The sequence below is a fragment of the Schistocerca serialis genome, chromosome 4 (assembly GCF_023864345.2).
Source record: "Schistocerca serialis cubense isolate TAMUIC-IGC-003099 chromosome 4, iqSchSeri2.2, whole genome shotgun sequence".
Lineage (NCBI taxonomy): Eukaryota > Metazoa > Arthropoda > Insecta > Orthoptera > Acrididae > Schistocerca > Schistocerca serialis.
The window spans coordinates 400,294,083-400,311,277 of record NC_064641.1 but is presented as its reverse complement, the minus strand read 5'-3'; the positions used below and the strand labels follow the sequence as shown (position 1 = coordinate 400,311,277).

Sequence of the window (17,195 nt, the reverse complement as noted above, 5' to 3'; positions counted from 1 at the left end):
TTTTTTTTTTTTTTTTTTGGTCATCAGTCTACTGACTGGTTTGATGCGGCCCGCCACGAATTCCTTTCCTGTGCTAACCTCTTCATCTCCACTTGCAACCTACGCCCTCAATTATTTGCTTGACGTATTCCAATCTCTGTCTTCCTCTACAGTTTTTGCCCTCTACAGCTCCCTCTAGTACCATGGAAGTCATTCCCTCATGTCTTAGCAGATGTCCTATCATCCTGTCCTTCTCCTTATCAGTGTTTTCCACGTATTCATTTCCTCTCCGATTCTGCGTAGAACCTCCTCATTCCTTACCTTAGCAGTCCACCTAATTTTCAACATTCGTCTATAGCACCACATCTCAAATGCTTCGATTCTCTTTTGTTCTGGTTTTCCCACAGTCCATGTTTCACTACCATACAATGCTGTACTCCAGACGTACATCCTCAGAAATTTCTTCCTCAAATTAAGGCCGGTATTTGATATTAGTAGACTTCTCTTGGCCAGAAATGCCTTTTTTGCCATAGCGAGTCTGCTTTTGATGTCCTCCTTGCTCCGTCCGTCATTGGTTATTTTACTGCCTAGGTATCAGAATTCCTTAACTTCATTGACTTCGTGACCATCAATCCTGATGTTAAGTTTCTCGCTGTTCTCATTTCTACTACTTCTCATTACCTTCGTCTTTCTCCGATTTACTCTCAAACCACACTGTGTACTCATTAGACTGTTCATTCCGTTCAGCAGATCATTTAATTCTTCTTCACTTTCACTCAGGATAGCAATGTCATCAGCGAATCGTATCATTGATATCCTTTCACCTTGTATTTTAATTCCACTCCTGAACCTTTCTTTTATTTCCATCATTGCTTCCTCGATGTACAGATTGAAGAGTAGGGGCGAAAGGCTACAGCCTTGTCTTACACCCTTCTTAATACGAGCACTTCGTTCTTGATCGTCCACTCTTATTATTCCCTCTTGGTTCTTGTACATATTGTATATGACCCGTCTCTCCCTATAGCTTACCCTACTTTTTTTCAGAATCTCGAACAGCTTGCACCATTTTATATTGTCGAACGCTTTTTCCAGGTCGACAAATCCTATGAAAGTGTCTTGATTTTTCTTTAGCCTTGCTTCCATTATTATCCGTAACGTCAGAATTGCCTCTCTCGTCCCTTTACTTTTCCTAAAGCCAAACTGATCGTCACCTAGCGCATTCTCAATTTTCTTTTCCATTCTTCTGTATATTATCCTTGTGAGCAGCTTCGATGCATGAGCTGTTAAGCTGATTGTGCGATAATTCTCGCACTTGTCAGCTCTTGCCGTCTTCGGAATTGTGTGGATGATGATTTTCCGAAAGTCAGATGGTATATCGCCAGTTCATGTATTCTACATACCATCGTGAATAGTCGTTTTGTTGCCACTTCCCCCAATGATTTTAGAAATTCTGATGGAATGTTATCTATCCCTTCTGCCTTATTTGACCGTACGTCCTCCAAAGCTCTTTTAAATTACGATTCTAATGCTTGATCCCCTATCTCTTCTAAATCGACTCCTGTTTCTTCTTCTATCACATCAGACAAATCTTCACCCTCATAGAGGCTTTCAATGTTTTCTTTCCACCTATCTGCTCTCTCCTCTGCATTTAACAGTGGAATTCCCGTTGCACTCTTAATGTTACCACCGTTGCTATTAATGTCACCTAAGGTTGTTTTGACTTTCCTGTATGCTGAGCCTGTCCTTCCGACAATCATATCTTTTTCGATGTCTTCACATTTTTTCTGCAGCCATTTCGTCTTAGCTTCCCTGCACTTCCTATTTATTTCATTCCTCAGCGACTTGTACTTCTGTATTCCTGATTTTCCCGGAACATGTTTGTACTTCCTCCTTTCATCAATCAACCGAAGTATTTCTTCTGTTACCCATGGTTTCTTCGCAGCTACCTTCTTTGTACCTATGTTTTCCTTCTCAACTTCTGTGATGGCCCTTTTTAGAGATTTCCATTCCTCTTCAACTGTACTGCCTACTGCGCTATGCCTTATTGCTGTATCTATAGCCTTAGAGAACTTCAAACGTATCTCGTCATTCCTTAGTACTTCCGTATCCCACTTCTTTGCGTATTGATTCTTCCTGACTAATGTCTTGAACTTCAGCCTACTGTTCATCACTACTATATTGTGATCTGAGTCTATATCTACTCCTGAGTACATCTTACAATCCAGTATCTGATTTCGGAATCTCTGTCTAACCCGCTATTACTAGCTGAAACTTGTTACAGAACTCAATTAGTCTTTCTCCTCTTTCATTCATTGTCCCAAGCCCATATTCTCCTGTAACCTTTTCTTCTATTCCTTCCCCTACAACTGCATTCCAGTAGCCCATGACTATTAGAGTTTCGTCCCCCTTCATAAACTGCATTACCCTTTCAATATCCTTATACACTTTATCTGTTCATCTTCAGCTTGCGACGTCGGCATGTATCCCTGAACTATCGTTGTCGGTGTTGGTCTGCTGTCGATTCTGATTAGAACAACCCGGTCACCGAAATGTTCACAGTAACACACCCTCTGCCCTGCCTTCTTATTCATAACGAATCCTACACCTGTTATACCATTTCCTGCTGCTGTTGATATTACCCGATACTCATCTGACCAGAAATCCTCGTCTTCCTTCCACTTCACTGACCCCTACTATATCTGGATTGAGCCGTTGCATTTCCCTTTTCAGATTTTCTAGTTTCCCTACCACGTTCAAGCTTCTGACATTCCACCCCCCGACTCGTAGATTATTCGTTCATTATTCAATCTTTTTCCCATGGTAACCTCCCCCTTGGCAGTCCCCTCCCGGAGATCCGAATGGGGGACTATTCCGGAATCTTTTGCCAACGGATAATCATGACACTTCTTATGCCGGCAGTCTTCGGCCGCCAATGCTGATTATTTATCAAAATTTAGGCAGTGGCGGGGATCGAACCCAGGAGCGTAGACGTTTTAATTATGAATCAAAGACGCTACCCCTAGACCAATTTCGTACATTGCGTAAATTCTCAGACCATCCGTCTTTGGTAACTGAAATAAACTACTCATGTTTGAAACAACCACAACAGACAGTCGAAGAGGCCATGCAGATAATATAAACTAAAATTCCTGCATCTCGAAAACGCTGAATCTGGTCAGCTGTCAGCGTGATAGTGTCGAGAGCATCTACGGAAAGTTGTTGAAGGACGGTAAAACCTCAAGTAGGTGACAAGGTGTAGGATGCCCACGTCTTATCGCAGAACTTGGAGGTGGAGGCATTCCCGCTTCATAAAGCAGGATACGCGGTGATCTGTAGTTGATGTGACGAGTAAAATAGTGTAGGCACTAGTGTTTAGGCGACAACTATTGGCGCAACGTATGATAATACCGTGTTTCTATGTTTACCCAACGATATCTTCATTTACGATTGCAGTGGGCACGAGATCAGTGAGACTGGACAGTGGATCAATTGAAACGAGTCGGTAGGCTGGACGAACGACGTTTTTTAAAAAACCCTGACGATCGAAATGTCTGGATACGCCTTCATCCAAGCGAGCAGCTGTTCGATACACGCACATCTGCGATGTTCACCAGGGGTTCCACGGAATCCGTGGTAGTAATCGAAAGCACCCTGACAGCTGTGGACTATGTGATCTGCATCCCTCATCGCTTAATGTCTTCCATGGGGACGATAGTATCTTCCAGCAGAATGCTAGTATCATAAGGTCAGAATTGTGCTTCAGCTCTTTGAGGAGCGCGATGCTGCAGACGCGGTGGTTTTTATATATATATTCCACGTGGGAAAAATATATCTAAAAACAAAGATGATGTGACTCACCAAACGAAAGCGCTGACAGGTCGATAGACACACAAACAAACACAAACATACACACAAAATTCAAGCTTTCGCAACCAACGGTTGCTTCATCAGGAAAGAGGGAAGGAGAGGGAAAGACGAAAGGATGTGGGTTTTAAGGGAGAGGGTAAGGAGTCATTCCAATCCCGGGAGCGGAAAGACTTACCTTAGGGGGAAAAAAGGACAGGTATACACTCGCACACACCCATATCCAACCGTACATACACAGACACAAGCAGACATTTGTAAAGGCAAACCTCGCTCTTTGTGTACCACAACCAAATCTTCCATTGTATATTACTTTTCTATCTGTTGCCCACTGATGTTGTCTCCTTCTTTCCCTGCATAAAAAAGCGGGAATATATTCAGTTGCCAAAATTTTTGGAAAAAGGTGCTGAGGAAAGTAGAATGAGGCAGCTAGTAAAATAATTATCAGTCAGAGTGTTCTAAAACAGGAGCATAGGATCCTTTATTGTTCTCCAATAGGTGTATTCTTTTGCTGGTCACTCATATGAACGGACCTTTATGGGTTCGTGAAATTTCGATAGTTTGTGTACTGAAACTGACACAACGCGTAACTAATTTTACGCCTCAGGTCAAATTTTATGTGCACAAATTTTTTTCGTGTACTTCAGTACTATAACATGGGGTTCACAGATCCCTTCTTATGACGACGGAGACGCTTTAAAGCATATTTCTCGAAGCTACGTCACTTATAAACTACGATTTCGCTTCACAACGAATAAAACGTGCGTATTTTAAGTGTACAAGTAGGGCAAACTTGAATCACTGTACCTTGTAAACGGATAAATAGATCAAGAAATTTTTCAAGGTCTTTGGAGACTAGAGTCTTAGGAGCACATGGTAAAAATTACAGGAATTTGCTGTGCATAGCTCGGTTCTGATACCTCGAAACCACGTTTTCCGAGATATCTCAGGAACCGCCCACAAGCTAAGTAGTGTCTCCAGAAGCCCCTTAAAGGCGTACCGTTGACTATATGTAATTAAAAATGGAAAAAAAAGAATAACCGATATCCTCTATTTGCCTAAACTGGAGGAAGCATGTAATAATCAGAGATTTTCCCCGTACAGTAGGATAATTACAGTAAGACGATCCTTCCGTTAGGTATGCAAATGGTCCCTGGCCCAGGAGCTATGCGGAACACTTGGTCTTACCTTTCTGACAGAACCATAGGTATGAGCACCGGAAAAATCCCGTGCTTATAAGCGGCGTTTAGGAACATATTGGGAGTCGGTACAGTGTTCCTGAGAAGTGTTCTCGTGTAGCCCGTTGCATAGGCTCTGCCCGCCGGCTGCGACTGCGCCGGCGCGACGCCCTCAGCGGGCGGCGGCCGACGACGCCTGAGTGGCGCTGCGCCGCCTGCTGCCAAAAGGATGCGACGGACGTGCGGCGCGTGACGGCGCGTGCGTTCCCGTGACCCTGATGGCGGCGGTGCCAGCGCGATAAAAGCGGCGCGCCAGGAGGTGTGGCATCCAGTGCCGCCTTCCCAGTGCCGAGTGCTGCGCCATGGCCCGTCCGTCGCCGACCACCGGCGCCCCCAGCGCGCTGCTGCTGCTGCTGCTGTCTCTGCTGCTCGCCTCCTCCTCCTCCTCCTCCTCCACCGCCACGCCGGAAGACCTGCTGAGCTCCGTCGTGGACGAGTGCCTGGGCGCGCGTGGCCTGCCCATGTCCTGCCTGCGCCTCAAGGTGCTCGACTACCTGGACGCCACCACCGGCTCCGGTCCCGCGGCCGCCACCGGCCGCTCCGCCTCCGACATCGACGCCGACGCCGAGCACCTGGACGCCATGATCCTCAGCCGCGCCCAGAGGTTCCTCGAGACGCACCAGTTCAAGCTGCAGCTGCCGGAGTTCGCTTTCGGGCGCGCCGAACTCATCTTCAGGCCCTCCAAGGGACTCGCGGATTTCGACGTCAAGTTCCCCACCGAGAGGTCGGAGTCGGAGAATGAAACTGAGAGGTCGCTATCCGAAGGTATGTAGTGTTGCATTTACGTGGAATTAGTCTGGAGTTTGTTCGCTAACTATCAAATACAGACAACACTCGCAGTAGACACTGCGACTGTTGCAATTAATGTGCAGATAAACAGCTCACATGTCGCGAGCCGTTCGATTTATTTGGCTAATTTCTTTCATCATCCACGATGTTTTTGTGACGATTCTGCTGGGCAGCGCTCGATGACGCACGCGTCTGACAGTTAAAGGTAGTCAAATAAATCAATCTGCGAAATATGAGGTTTATCTGTACGTTAAACTATCATTACACGTATGAAGCTCATGGCTAGACATGCCAAGCTGCGGTGATTTAGATCATGCATTCTTCCCAAAACAAATATGAACAAACATTCACTTACATGCGCGGCACCAAATAAAACAAAAACAAATATTCTATTCTAATTAATATGATGACATCATAAAATTGAAATCACCAACTTTCTCCTTCGAATCCGAAAATATTTCGTTGGTTCTCACCTACATATGAAGAAATTAGCAATAGAGAAGATTTAAATGTGTGTTTTGTGAGTGTGTAGTGTTATTCGGGATTGGAGCGGTAGGGAAATAGCTTGAATGTGGTTAAGAACCCTGTATCCGACACTCAGTTATGAAATGCAGAGGAATAACCTAGAAGTAGGTGTAGATACAAGACATCTAGAAACGGACTATCAACTGCACGCATGCAGATCAGTCACTGCATAGCTCAAAATTTTTGATGACTGATAAGAGTGCTGTGACAGGGACTTCCCGCTGAGTAAGAGCTATGGCTGACTTCGAAATGACTGGTGGATGAATTACGTGCAGTAATTAGTAGGAAAACAATTTCACACTCACAAGAAATTTAGCTACATTTACACCGAAAACCTAGTTCAGTAGCGTTCCACACGTCAGAAGATAACACTCGAATAATGTGGTCTAAAACGCACCTATTCTTTGCTGTGTGCCGCATTACGCCCTGGGTCAGAGTTAGAGAGATTCCGTCAACATATGTCGCACTTGCTATTATGAACTGGATGGGGAATGTCTATCACGTTTAGAGCAAGTGTTCAGACGTCTTTGGAGATCCACTGTAAACAGTAACCCACGAAAGAGTAACCAAAACATTAATTTACAAATAATGATAAGAAAAAATCTTGGCTATAGATCAGAGAAGGTAGCTATGAGAATTTACCAACGACCCAGCAATAAACCATCAGTTTTTTCCTAGGATGCAGGTATCACAAAACCCGAACGCCCTCTCTTGACGAGGTACGAATTGTTTAAAGGTCTCACAATCAGAATAAAAGTTCTCAGTCGTTTGTTAAATGTGAGAACTAATGCGGAAAATTAATATAACAGGAGTAAATTGCGAAGCCAGCTGCGATATTAATAAACGGAACTAAACTAGATGTCCTGTTTCCAATTCAAAAGAATTGTAAATGAATTACTCTCAAGCACGTGAGAAACATTTTCCAGTATCCTCTGTAAAAAGATAAGAAGTTGAGCTAGCGAGAAAATATTTACAGAATCATATGCGATTTTCTCTCGTTTCCTGGAGGACAGTACTACCCTTTACTCGTAAATATAGCGTACCCTTCGAAATGTAATATCTAGAGTATCTATTCCGCAACTGTGTTGCACAGAACCTTGGTAGTTGACCACAGAGTATAAATGGTCCATCAGGAGCTTGCACTAAAGATATTTTGAATGGCACAAAATTAATGGAAGTCATTTTGTGAAGTTATTACCAACTTTCAGGGATGATGAACAAAGGTAAATGTATCAGTTTGAGGTAGGGCACCTTGGTTTAGAAACGACCGAGTCGTAAGCTGAAGGTGAAAGTCATTCTGTTATCTCTGACAGTGAACCTCTTTATTGCAAGCTCTTTGCTTTCCGTATTATGAGTTGAGGTACTGTGGACCAAAACAAGAAATAATTGCCTAGTAAAAATGAGTACCAGAATGGATATCTTAAGCATTAGGAGCAATTGATCAGTAGAATACATGAGTTTCACACTAGCAAAGATGAAAGGTGCTCATAATTCTTAAAGAATGCACTTTATAGCCCATGTTTCCTCGACATCTTTTACTGTTTTGTCCACCCTAAGTCATCCTAAAATATGGAAAGCAAAGAGCTTGCAGTGGAACAATATCACAACGATTTTAGACTCAGTTGTAACCGTACCAGGGACCACAAATTGATACGTTTACCCTTCTCCATCACCGCTGAAGCTATAACTCCATCACGGAATTACCCTGTACATTCGCTTACGATCTTCCACCTTTGTATTTATCTTTGTATTTATGGGATAATATCACGACATTACTCGAGAAGAACATTGCCGTCAAGGACTCTATGTATTTACAAATTGAACCTTTCGCTGCACCAGAGTGCACTTTATAATGAAACTTACAACCATGAACTAGACAGCCAACAGTGATTAAATATACGAAGTGTAGCGTGAGCCTAGTCAGGAAACAGATCTGGTAAGAAAATTACCTGCAAGAAGGCACAATGAAGGACCAGGTAAAGCTCCAACTTACACATTTAATCTCACAGTTTTAGATGTTGTCTGGTTATATTTTATCATAGATTCCATGAGCAAAAACATTTCGAAACTGATGACTGAGAGACAACCTTTGTGACACAATGGAATGACTGTGTAAATGTACATTGTGTGCTTTCGGTCTCATAATTGTTGTTGTTGTGGTCTTCAGACCAAAGACTGGTTTGCTGAACCTCTCCATACTACTCTATCCTCTAAAAGACTATTCATCCGAATAACTATACAACCTACGTGTTTCTGCACTTATATTCGTTTCTTGGTGTCCCTTTACGATTTTTACCCCATACGCTTCCCTCCAATGTTAAACTGACGATCCCTTCTTGTCTCAGAACGTGTCCTATCAGTGAACCCACCTTCGACTAAGGTTGTGCCACAAATTTCTTTTCTCCCCAATTCTATTCTGTATCTTCACATTAGTTACGTGATGTAGCCATCTAATCTTCAGCATACTTTTGCAGCACCGCATTTCAAAATTCCTATTCTCTTCTTATCTAAAATGTTTATTGCTCATGTTGCACATCCATATATGGCTACACGCCAGACAAATGCTTTCAGAAAAGACTTCCTAACATTTAAATCTCTATTGGATATTAACAAATTTCTCTTCTCCAGAAATGGTTTTCTTTCCATTGCCAGTCTGCCTTTTATATCCTATCTACTTCGGACATTATCGGTTATTTTGCAGCTCAGACATCAAAATTCATCTACTACTTTAAGTATTTCCCAATCTAATTACCTCAGCATCGCCTGATTTAATTCAGCTACCTTACATCGGCTTTATTGCACTATTCTTATTGTGTTTTTGTTGGTGTTTATCTGACATACTCGTTTCAAGACACTGCTTATTCCGTTCAGCTGCTCTTCCAAGTCCTTTCTTGTCTCTGACGGAATTACAATGTCATCGGCAAACGTCAAATTGTTTTTATTTTTCCTCCCTCAACTTTAATTCCTACTCCGTAGTTTTCTTTTCTTTCTTTACTGCTTCCTCAGTGCACAAATTGAATAACATCGGCGATAGGTTAAAACCCTGTCTCCTTCCATCCTCTCGACTTCGGTCATTATCGGTTATTTTGCTACTCAAACAGCAAAATTCATCTACTACTTTAAGTATTTCCCAATCTAATTCCCTGAGCAGCGCCTGGCTTAATTCAGCTACATTACATCGACTATAAAGTGTTGTTCAAATGGTTCAAATGGCTCTGAGCACTATGGGACTTAACATCTGAGGTCATCAGTCCCCTAAACTTAGAACTACTTAAGCCTAACTAACCTAAGGATGTCACACACATCCATGCCCGAGGCAGGATTCGAACCTGCGACCGTAGCAGCAGCGCGGTTCCGGACTGAAGCGCCTAGAACCGCTCGGCCACAGCGGCCTTCTATCCTTGTTGTGATTTTGTTGATTTTCATCTGATATACTCGTTTCAATACACTGCTTATTCCGTTCAACTGCTCTTCCAAGTCTTTTCTTGTCTCTAACAGAATTACAATGTCATCGGCAAACCTCGAAGTTTTTATTTCTCCTCCCACAACTTTAATTCCTACTCGATAGTTTTTTTTTTACTGCTTCCTCAGTGTACACATTGAATAACATGGGTGATAGGTTAAAAACCTGTCTCACTCCATTTCATGCCCCTCGAATCTTATAACTACCATCTGTTTCTGTATAAGTTGTAAATAGCCTTCCGCTCCATTATTTTACCCAGCTACCTTCAGGATTTCAAAGTATTCCAGTCAACATTGGCAAGTCTACAAATGCTATGAGGATCAATGTTGCCTCAGGTGTTCGTACATTTTTCCGAAATCCAAACTGATCTTCTCCGAGGTCTGCTTCCACCAGTTTTCCCGTTGCTCTGATCGTAAAGGTACTAAAAGCAAATACCTGTCTGTGACTGCGTGGTTACACCCTCTTTCAGTTTATTTTTCTATTTCTTCGCAGCCCGTGGCATGCTGAAGAAGAAGTTGCTGATGCCCCTCCTGCTGCTGCTGAAGCTGAAGATGAAGGCGCTCACTCCGATCTTCCTTGCGATCATCGGTATCAAGTCGCTGAAGGCGTTCATCATGAGCAAACTGGCGCTGCTGCTGGTAGTGGGCTTCCTGGTGGTGCAGCTGTGCAAAAAGGCGGGCATGATGATGCCCATGCCCATGTCCATGGAACCGGCGCCCGCCCCGCCCATGCCCTACGGGCCTCCGGCCCCGGCTCCGCCACCCACCAACCAGTACGGCCCGCCCACCAACCAGTACGGCCCTCCTAGCAACGAGTACGGCCCACCCAGCACGCAGTACGGCGCGCCCACGGGCTGGGACGCGTCCGCTGCCGGAGGCGGAAACGGCAACGGCAATGGCAACGGCAACGGGAACCCGTACGCGCGGGTGTGGGACCCCCAGCAGCTGGCCTATAGCGCGTACTACTCCCAGCAGCAGCCGCAGCCGCAGCAGGCCACGGCCACCACGGCGGGCACCCAGGCACAGTAGTAGGTACCGACCAGCTTCTCTGGACCCCGAATTTCGATAACATGTCTTTTATTTAGGTCTGCAGTCTTCTGTGTTCGTTGTCATCCATGACTGTGCCGCATTCCTGCTCAAATTTCTAGGATAACGTTTCGATCCGCCTTCAGGTATCTTCTTCAGGATTCAGTTGGTGTGCCAGGTGGCTAAACAACCAGTGACATAACTTTTCCCCAAAAGTTTCGGGAAAACACCCATTACAAGTCGAGGGGATGCTGCCGACTTTGTTCAGCCATTTGTGAACACTAGAAGACTCCTGAAGATGTTCCCAGCAGAGGGATCGAAACGTCGAACTTTCTAGAAGTTTGAAGAGGAATACAACGTGGCCGAACTAACTGAGAAGATTTTTACCTTCACTGGAGGTGTTTCACAGCAGTGTACACTATGGAGAAACCTGATCACAGATTAAAACTAGGCATTAAACCTCTACGTTTCTCGCGGACAATGTGCAATAACCTCCGCTATATTTTTCAAAATTTCGCAGAGGGTATTCTGTCTCAACATATATTTTTCTGTTTTAATAATGAGCGTGGAACTCACATTTTCATTCCTCGCATGAACTGTTATTGTTGACTTTGTTATTGTTGCTGTTGCGTTCTTCGACCCGAAGACTGGTATGATGTAGACTTCAAATCAGTCAGCCCAGGACTCATCATCTCCGTAACTTACATTCATCTGAACCTGCTGCCAATGTGTCCACTATGCTGTTCGAAGGGGTTTCTTGCATTTCTGTATTTTCATTTATTGTTGGACCTGCTACTGTATTAGCTGTATTTGATTTTGAGCTGATAACCCAGTACTCACTTCAGAAGAAATCGGGCGTGGTAGTCTTGTGGCAAGGCACGTTCGTGGAAACCCAGAGGTCAGAGAACTGAATCGTGGTCGGACCATGGAAATTTTCTGTCCGCCTTTCATTTAATCTTCAACGCTCAGTGTTGTGAAGGATCGCCAGAAACGACATTTGGTTCGGATTCCGCGCTAAACTGTAGATTTCGTTTCCTTGGTTGAATAATTGAGGCTGATTAGCGACACGCAGGTCGTCAAAGAGACTTGCATCCGACCATTGAACTACACATACCAAATGTATCTCAGTCCACGTCGTCTTAAACATTTTTTCCCATGGCCACATTTCCGAAATTGGTAAGCGTCTTAATTCTTTCTTTTAAATGATTAACTGCTGTATAACACTATAAGCCAGCCACAGCATTTAAAACATCATTTTCTTGGCTTCACTGATATTTTTCACATCTTCAAATGCTCTCTTTCCCACAGATATCCTACTTCCTATTTCTTCTGAACAGCTTCCCTTCCATCTCATAAAACTCCCCATGTAAATAAAGATTTTAATTGTCCTGTCCATATCCCTTGCAAGAATATGTTAACTGGAGCTTCCTTCTTGCTTATTCTCGTCATTTCTTTTTCCGAATTCATACACCTCACCCCTTCTTGCAGTACTCTTCAACATCTGCTGAATTTCCTCTTCTGATTCCTCCCACATGTAGCGTTCTCTGTGGCCTTTCCTTCCAGTTCTTCTATGTATAAGATGAACAGCTTCGGATACGGTGAGCGTCTTTACCTTACTCTCCATACAATGTTCATCTCTCAAGTCTTCTCGTTCCATACGATAACTGTCACTTATGGGTTTGCGTACATCTCCTTTATTTACCTATCTTTCCAGTCTATACCAACATTTTTAAAATTCTTTCATCAATAATCGTACTGCGTGCTTATCTTATCTGGAGCGTTTCCATGTTCGAACTTCAGCACAGCAAATAATTGGGTCACCTACAGCGTCAGAGTGGCAACGACATGATAAAAAAAGTACTTTCTCAGGACTTAACGATCAACGTAGATCTCCGATACTGAAATAGTAACACTATCATCAATAATTATTAATTATAATCAATTATATTTAGGAGATTCTTTTACCGTTACGAGAAGTCATCTGTACTTTGATGAGTGGGACAGATTTTAGAAACATTGGATCATTTACAGACAATGGATTACGAAAATTGTTCAATAAAATAAGCAGTAAGCGTTTTGTGTATGATATAAACAATTTTGTAATTAATTATTGTTTTTTCCAGATTCTTACAAGCTGAGGGAGACTGAAAAAACTCTGCTGAGTTAATGACACCGTATTTATTTATTTGTGTTTTCTTCGACATGAAAAACGAGAAGCATTATGACGTCTACCACTTTGTTTCAGACATAGGTCTGAAAACAATGTTGGAAGTATAGGTAGCTGCTGATACTTCCTGCTGCTGACTGAACTCAGGCGTGACGTGAGAACTGTTCCTAGATTCTCAGGATATTAGTCCAAAGGGCGACAGTTTACTTCAGGAAGAAACACATCATGCCAAAGATTTATTTATTAATATTGTATACGTGTCTCAAATGAAACATTATTTATTAATAAAAGACATTGATTGATTGCACATGAACGTGTCTAAGACATTACCTACCTTTGCAACAGTACATTTGTAATCAATCCAAGACATTTATTGGGTTGAGAGCTTCAGGGGAATTTATGTTTAACAGTGTGTTTTTAGCTGAATTACAACAGTCAAAACCTATTTGCAATAAACATTGATTGATGAAACAACATCAATATCTATTTATTATGCTACAAATGTCCTTAAATATCCTTGTCATGGCTTCTAACCGATCGTATATTCTAATTTTCACCTGCGCAGCGATGCATCATACCGCAATTTGATATCGTCTTTCGTATGCGGGATGATATTAGACAGAAATATTTCCATGCTAGAACATGTTCTCCATTGCCAATTTGTGGGTATTAATGGCACTTAGAAGCGATATGTTCGCCGGAGGGCTCATTAAATAATGTTAGAGGTAAGCAATAGAGCACGAGATAAAGAAATACGTTTACAGTCCGAAACATGGCTGTTAAATCGCCAGTTTCAGTGGTCTATTTTATTTTTCTGTATTTTCATTACCTTTCGAAATTTATGTTGCAGTATTACTATGAAGATGGTTCTGTACACATCATTAGCAACAAACACGGACATCATCTGAGTTTTAGTCTGATACAGTTGAAAGAAGCATGCTTTGAGGCACTTCAGGTAGTGCGGGCCCATGAGATGGCTGACCGCTCCGGAAGAACGGGGTATTTTGTTTTAAAACCTGTTCTATTCGCTACTCTGCTGTCAGCTGGTCTGGTCTGGACGGCAATGAAGCGAGGAGGTTTCGTGTCGAATGCAGATTGTCGGAGGGTTTCTGTTTGTTGAGTTGGTTTACTTCATTGCGGCTCTCTGTAGGCATCACCTATCTGCAAACTTATTTAATTAATCATTCATGAGATGATTGGATCCCAGGGCTGAAATGCCATTCATTCACGATGCGGAACTACTATGAATACCGCGAGTGGACTTACGTTCCAAGAGCCGTTGCTAATCCATTGTATATTTGTGTGTTCACGAGGCTTGGTACTGAAGCCAAAGAGTGATTCTGTCACTTTTTCCTTCAGTTTACCGTATTAAACACTTTATATTGTGATGAAAACTTTATTCAGATGATGAGTATGCACTTGAATTTGTGTCACAAGTGTTGTTTCTGGACTCAGAGGACACGTACTATATTATTTGTCTTAACAATTCAATTAAATGCAGCTGTACATAAAAACTCTCACCTTATTTCGCTTTCTCTGGTCGTTTAATTAGTTCTTAACTGCATTAACAATTAATCTTATGCAATCGTGCATAAATACTCTCACCTTATTTTGTCTTGTGTTTTATTAGTGCTGGACTGCATTAACAGGACCGATATTTTGCAGCCATAATAGAATAGCGGAATACAATACACACGGTGTCCCAGGAGGAATGGTCTGTAATCAGGGTTTTCACGGAAACGATCATTCGAAGCCAAAAATTCCAGTAAACATGGGCTCTGAAATTCATATCTTAAGAGCTATGAGCACTTATTCCTCTTCGATACTGTGAAACAAATCTCTTTTCCTGCAAGCTCTTTGATTTCAATATTTTGCGAGGAGGTAGTATGAACCAGAATAAGAAATAATCGTGAAGTAAATATGAGCTCTAAAATGAATACCTTAAGACATATGTACTTGTTCAACAGCATAGAAGTGTTTCAAAGTAGCGAAGACGAACAAGTGCTCATAACTTTTCAGATAAGCATTTCCAGCCCATTTCCTCCTTGTTTTGGTCTATTCTACCACCTCTCAAAATATGGAAACCAAAGAGCTTGCAGTAGAAGATACTTTTCTCACAATATCGAAGGTGGAATGCTCACAGTTTCAAAGGTCCAGAGGTATGCATTTTACGGTCAACGTTAATTAGACTGTTCTGCCTCGAAAGATCGTTCCAGTCATATCACTGAATGTTGACCATTCTTTCTGGCATATCCCACTGTATATCATTTGACTGAAGTGAGTAATTCATTGTAGCGCTGTTGTATGATATTTCTAAATCAGATACAGCATCACATGAATATCATATATCCTGTTCTATGCCCGCATCTCGTGGTCGTGCGGTAGCGTTCTCGCTTCCCACGCCCGGGTTCCCGGGTTCGATTCCCGGCGGGGTCAGGGATTTTCTCTGCCTCGTGATGGCTGGGTGTTGTGTGATGTCCTTAGGTTAGTTAAGTTCAAGTAGTTCTAAGTTCTCGGGGACTGATGGCCATAGATGTTAAGTCCCATAGTGCTCAGAGCCATTTGAACCATTTTTTATCCTGTTCTATGCATCCAGTTACAGTATATAAGATGAGTGTGACGCTGGAACAACAAGCAGAGAAGCTATACGTAATTCTATGGAACTGTGTATGTTCAATATTTCATATTTGACTGTTATACCCGTAATTGTAGGTTACATCACTAGTGCTCGGTAACCAACTATGCGTCGAGTTGCTTAAATACATTGATTATTCCTGGAATATTAGAGTCGATTTTTTATGATATTCAGATGCTCGATTGCACATGTGAATGTCTAAGTCACTTCCTTTCCAGCAGTACGTTTGTAAACAGTTCTTGAGATCTACTGTCTTAAAATTTCCAGTCTTCTAATTATAGTTGCGTTATTGACTTGAGTGTGAACTGCTCCGATAACCTCTATTTCTCGTGCTATAGTCCGACTGCGTACATTAATTAATTATGTGGCTCATAGCTTTATACGTGACAGAGTTTCCACGTATTAGGATACAGTAAGAGCCACTTATAATGGTAATCCTACTCTAAACAGAGCAGGTACATTAAAAGTAGTATAATAATTTTGTCGAGCACATGAACAGTTTTGACATGAGTTAAAAAAGTTGTTTCAACTATTTACAAGGAAAGACATTCTGCAGATGTAAATTAACCTCTATGTCCTAGTTTATGACTACAATTACATAACACAATTTTTTTATTTCTTTATCGAAAGTGGCTGGCCCACATTCCACTCACTGTCCCTTCCTCCAGCAAACAGTATCATACTAACGGGACATACGAAATGCCCTAAGCCTGCAGACTTTCGAATGTTTGAAAGCTGTATGTACACTTGACATAAAAAAAGTGGGTCACTGGCCAATACAACCAACATAACGTAGCTGTGTTGCAGGCCCTCTAAACATCAAAACTCCATGGGGTACAGTCGTTTGACTACACACAATGGATACCACAAGAGACTACTAGAGACCAAAGGTCTTTATGGCAGTCAGTCTAAGCGTCAACTAATATCGTCATACAGAACATATTAGAAAACACGTTCTTAGCGATGAGACACCCCATAACACTCATAAACTAACCTTAATTACAACAAGTGACATTCCAAAAGTTCTGAGAAAACGGATTATTTTAAATATGTCGTACAGTAATCCTTAGTCAAAATTAAATACTTGAGACAATATATGGAGTTACAAAGCTGTACGTCAATTGGAAAAAAGTTTTTCGCTCTCGAAGAGGTTTTCCATCCACGTGCTGAACGTCGCTCAACGGCGAGTGGCTCTGGAAACGGTATATTGGACGAACCAGTAAAAAAAACGCGATTAACAGCAACAAGCACTCTACAGAAATCTCAACATTAACAGCGAATCACCAGTAATATTGTTCTCGTAACACATCAGCAGCTACGTGTACACAAATTTGAACTTTTAATGACATGACCAATGTCGTCGTTCTGGACCAGTATTCAAACCCAGCGCCTATAGCCATTGCTAACTAAGCTAAGTTTTGTTTGTGCCTTATTGAGACCCGATCACTAGGCATAAAGAGACGTGAAATATAGACGTTTGCACTAGTATCAGTTATCAATTCAGATACTG

General features: G+C 42.2%; 1 protein-coding gene across 3 annotated transcripts; it reads left to right on the top strand.

The window, feature by feature from the left end:
• Positions 1–5,363: 5,363 nt before the first annotated feature.
• Positions 5,364–13,524, top strand: LOC126473778 (uncharacterized). 3 transcript variants are annotated; one of them, XM_050101044.1, is made up of 3 exons: positions 5,364–5,846; positions 10,351–10,885; positions 13,007–13,524. In XM_050101044.1, coding segments are annotated over exons 1-3 (999 nt in total). In that variant the 5' UTR covers positions 5,364–5,383; the 3' UTR covers positions 13,008–13,524. The 3 variants fall into 3 exon arrangements, with proteins under 3 accessions (XP_049957001.1, XP_049957003.1, XP_049957002.1); XM_050101046.1 differs by having other exon boundaries at positions 10,351–10,889; XM_050101045.1 differs by having other exon boundaries at positions 10,351–13,524.
• The last annotated feature ends 3,671 nt before the right edge of the window (positions 13,525–17,195 follow it).

Excerpts from the sequence above, each read along its gene's own strand:
- LOC126473778 (XM_050101044.1), top strand. The coding sequence starts at position 5,384 with ATGGCCCGTCCGTCGCCGACCACCGGCGCCCCCAGCGCGCTGCTGCTG. Across the intron at positions 5,847-10,350 it reads TGAGAGGTCGCTATCCGAAG|CCCGTGGCATGCTGAAGAAG; the intron begins GTATGTAGTGTT and ends ATTTCTTCGCAG.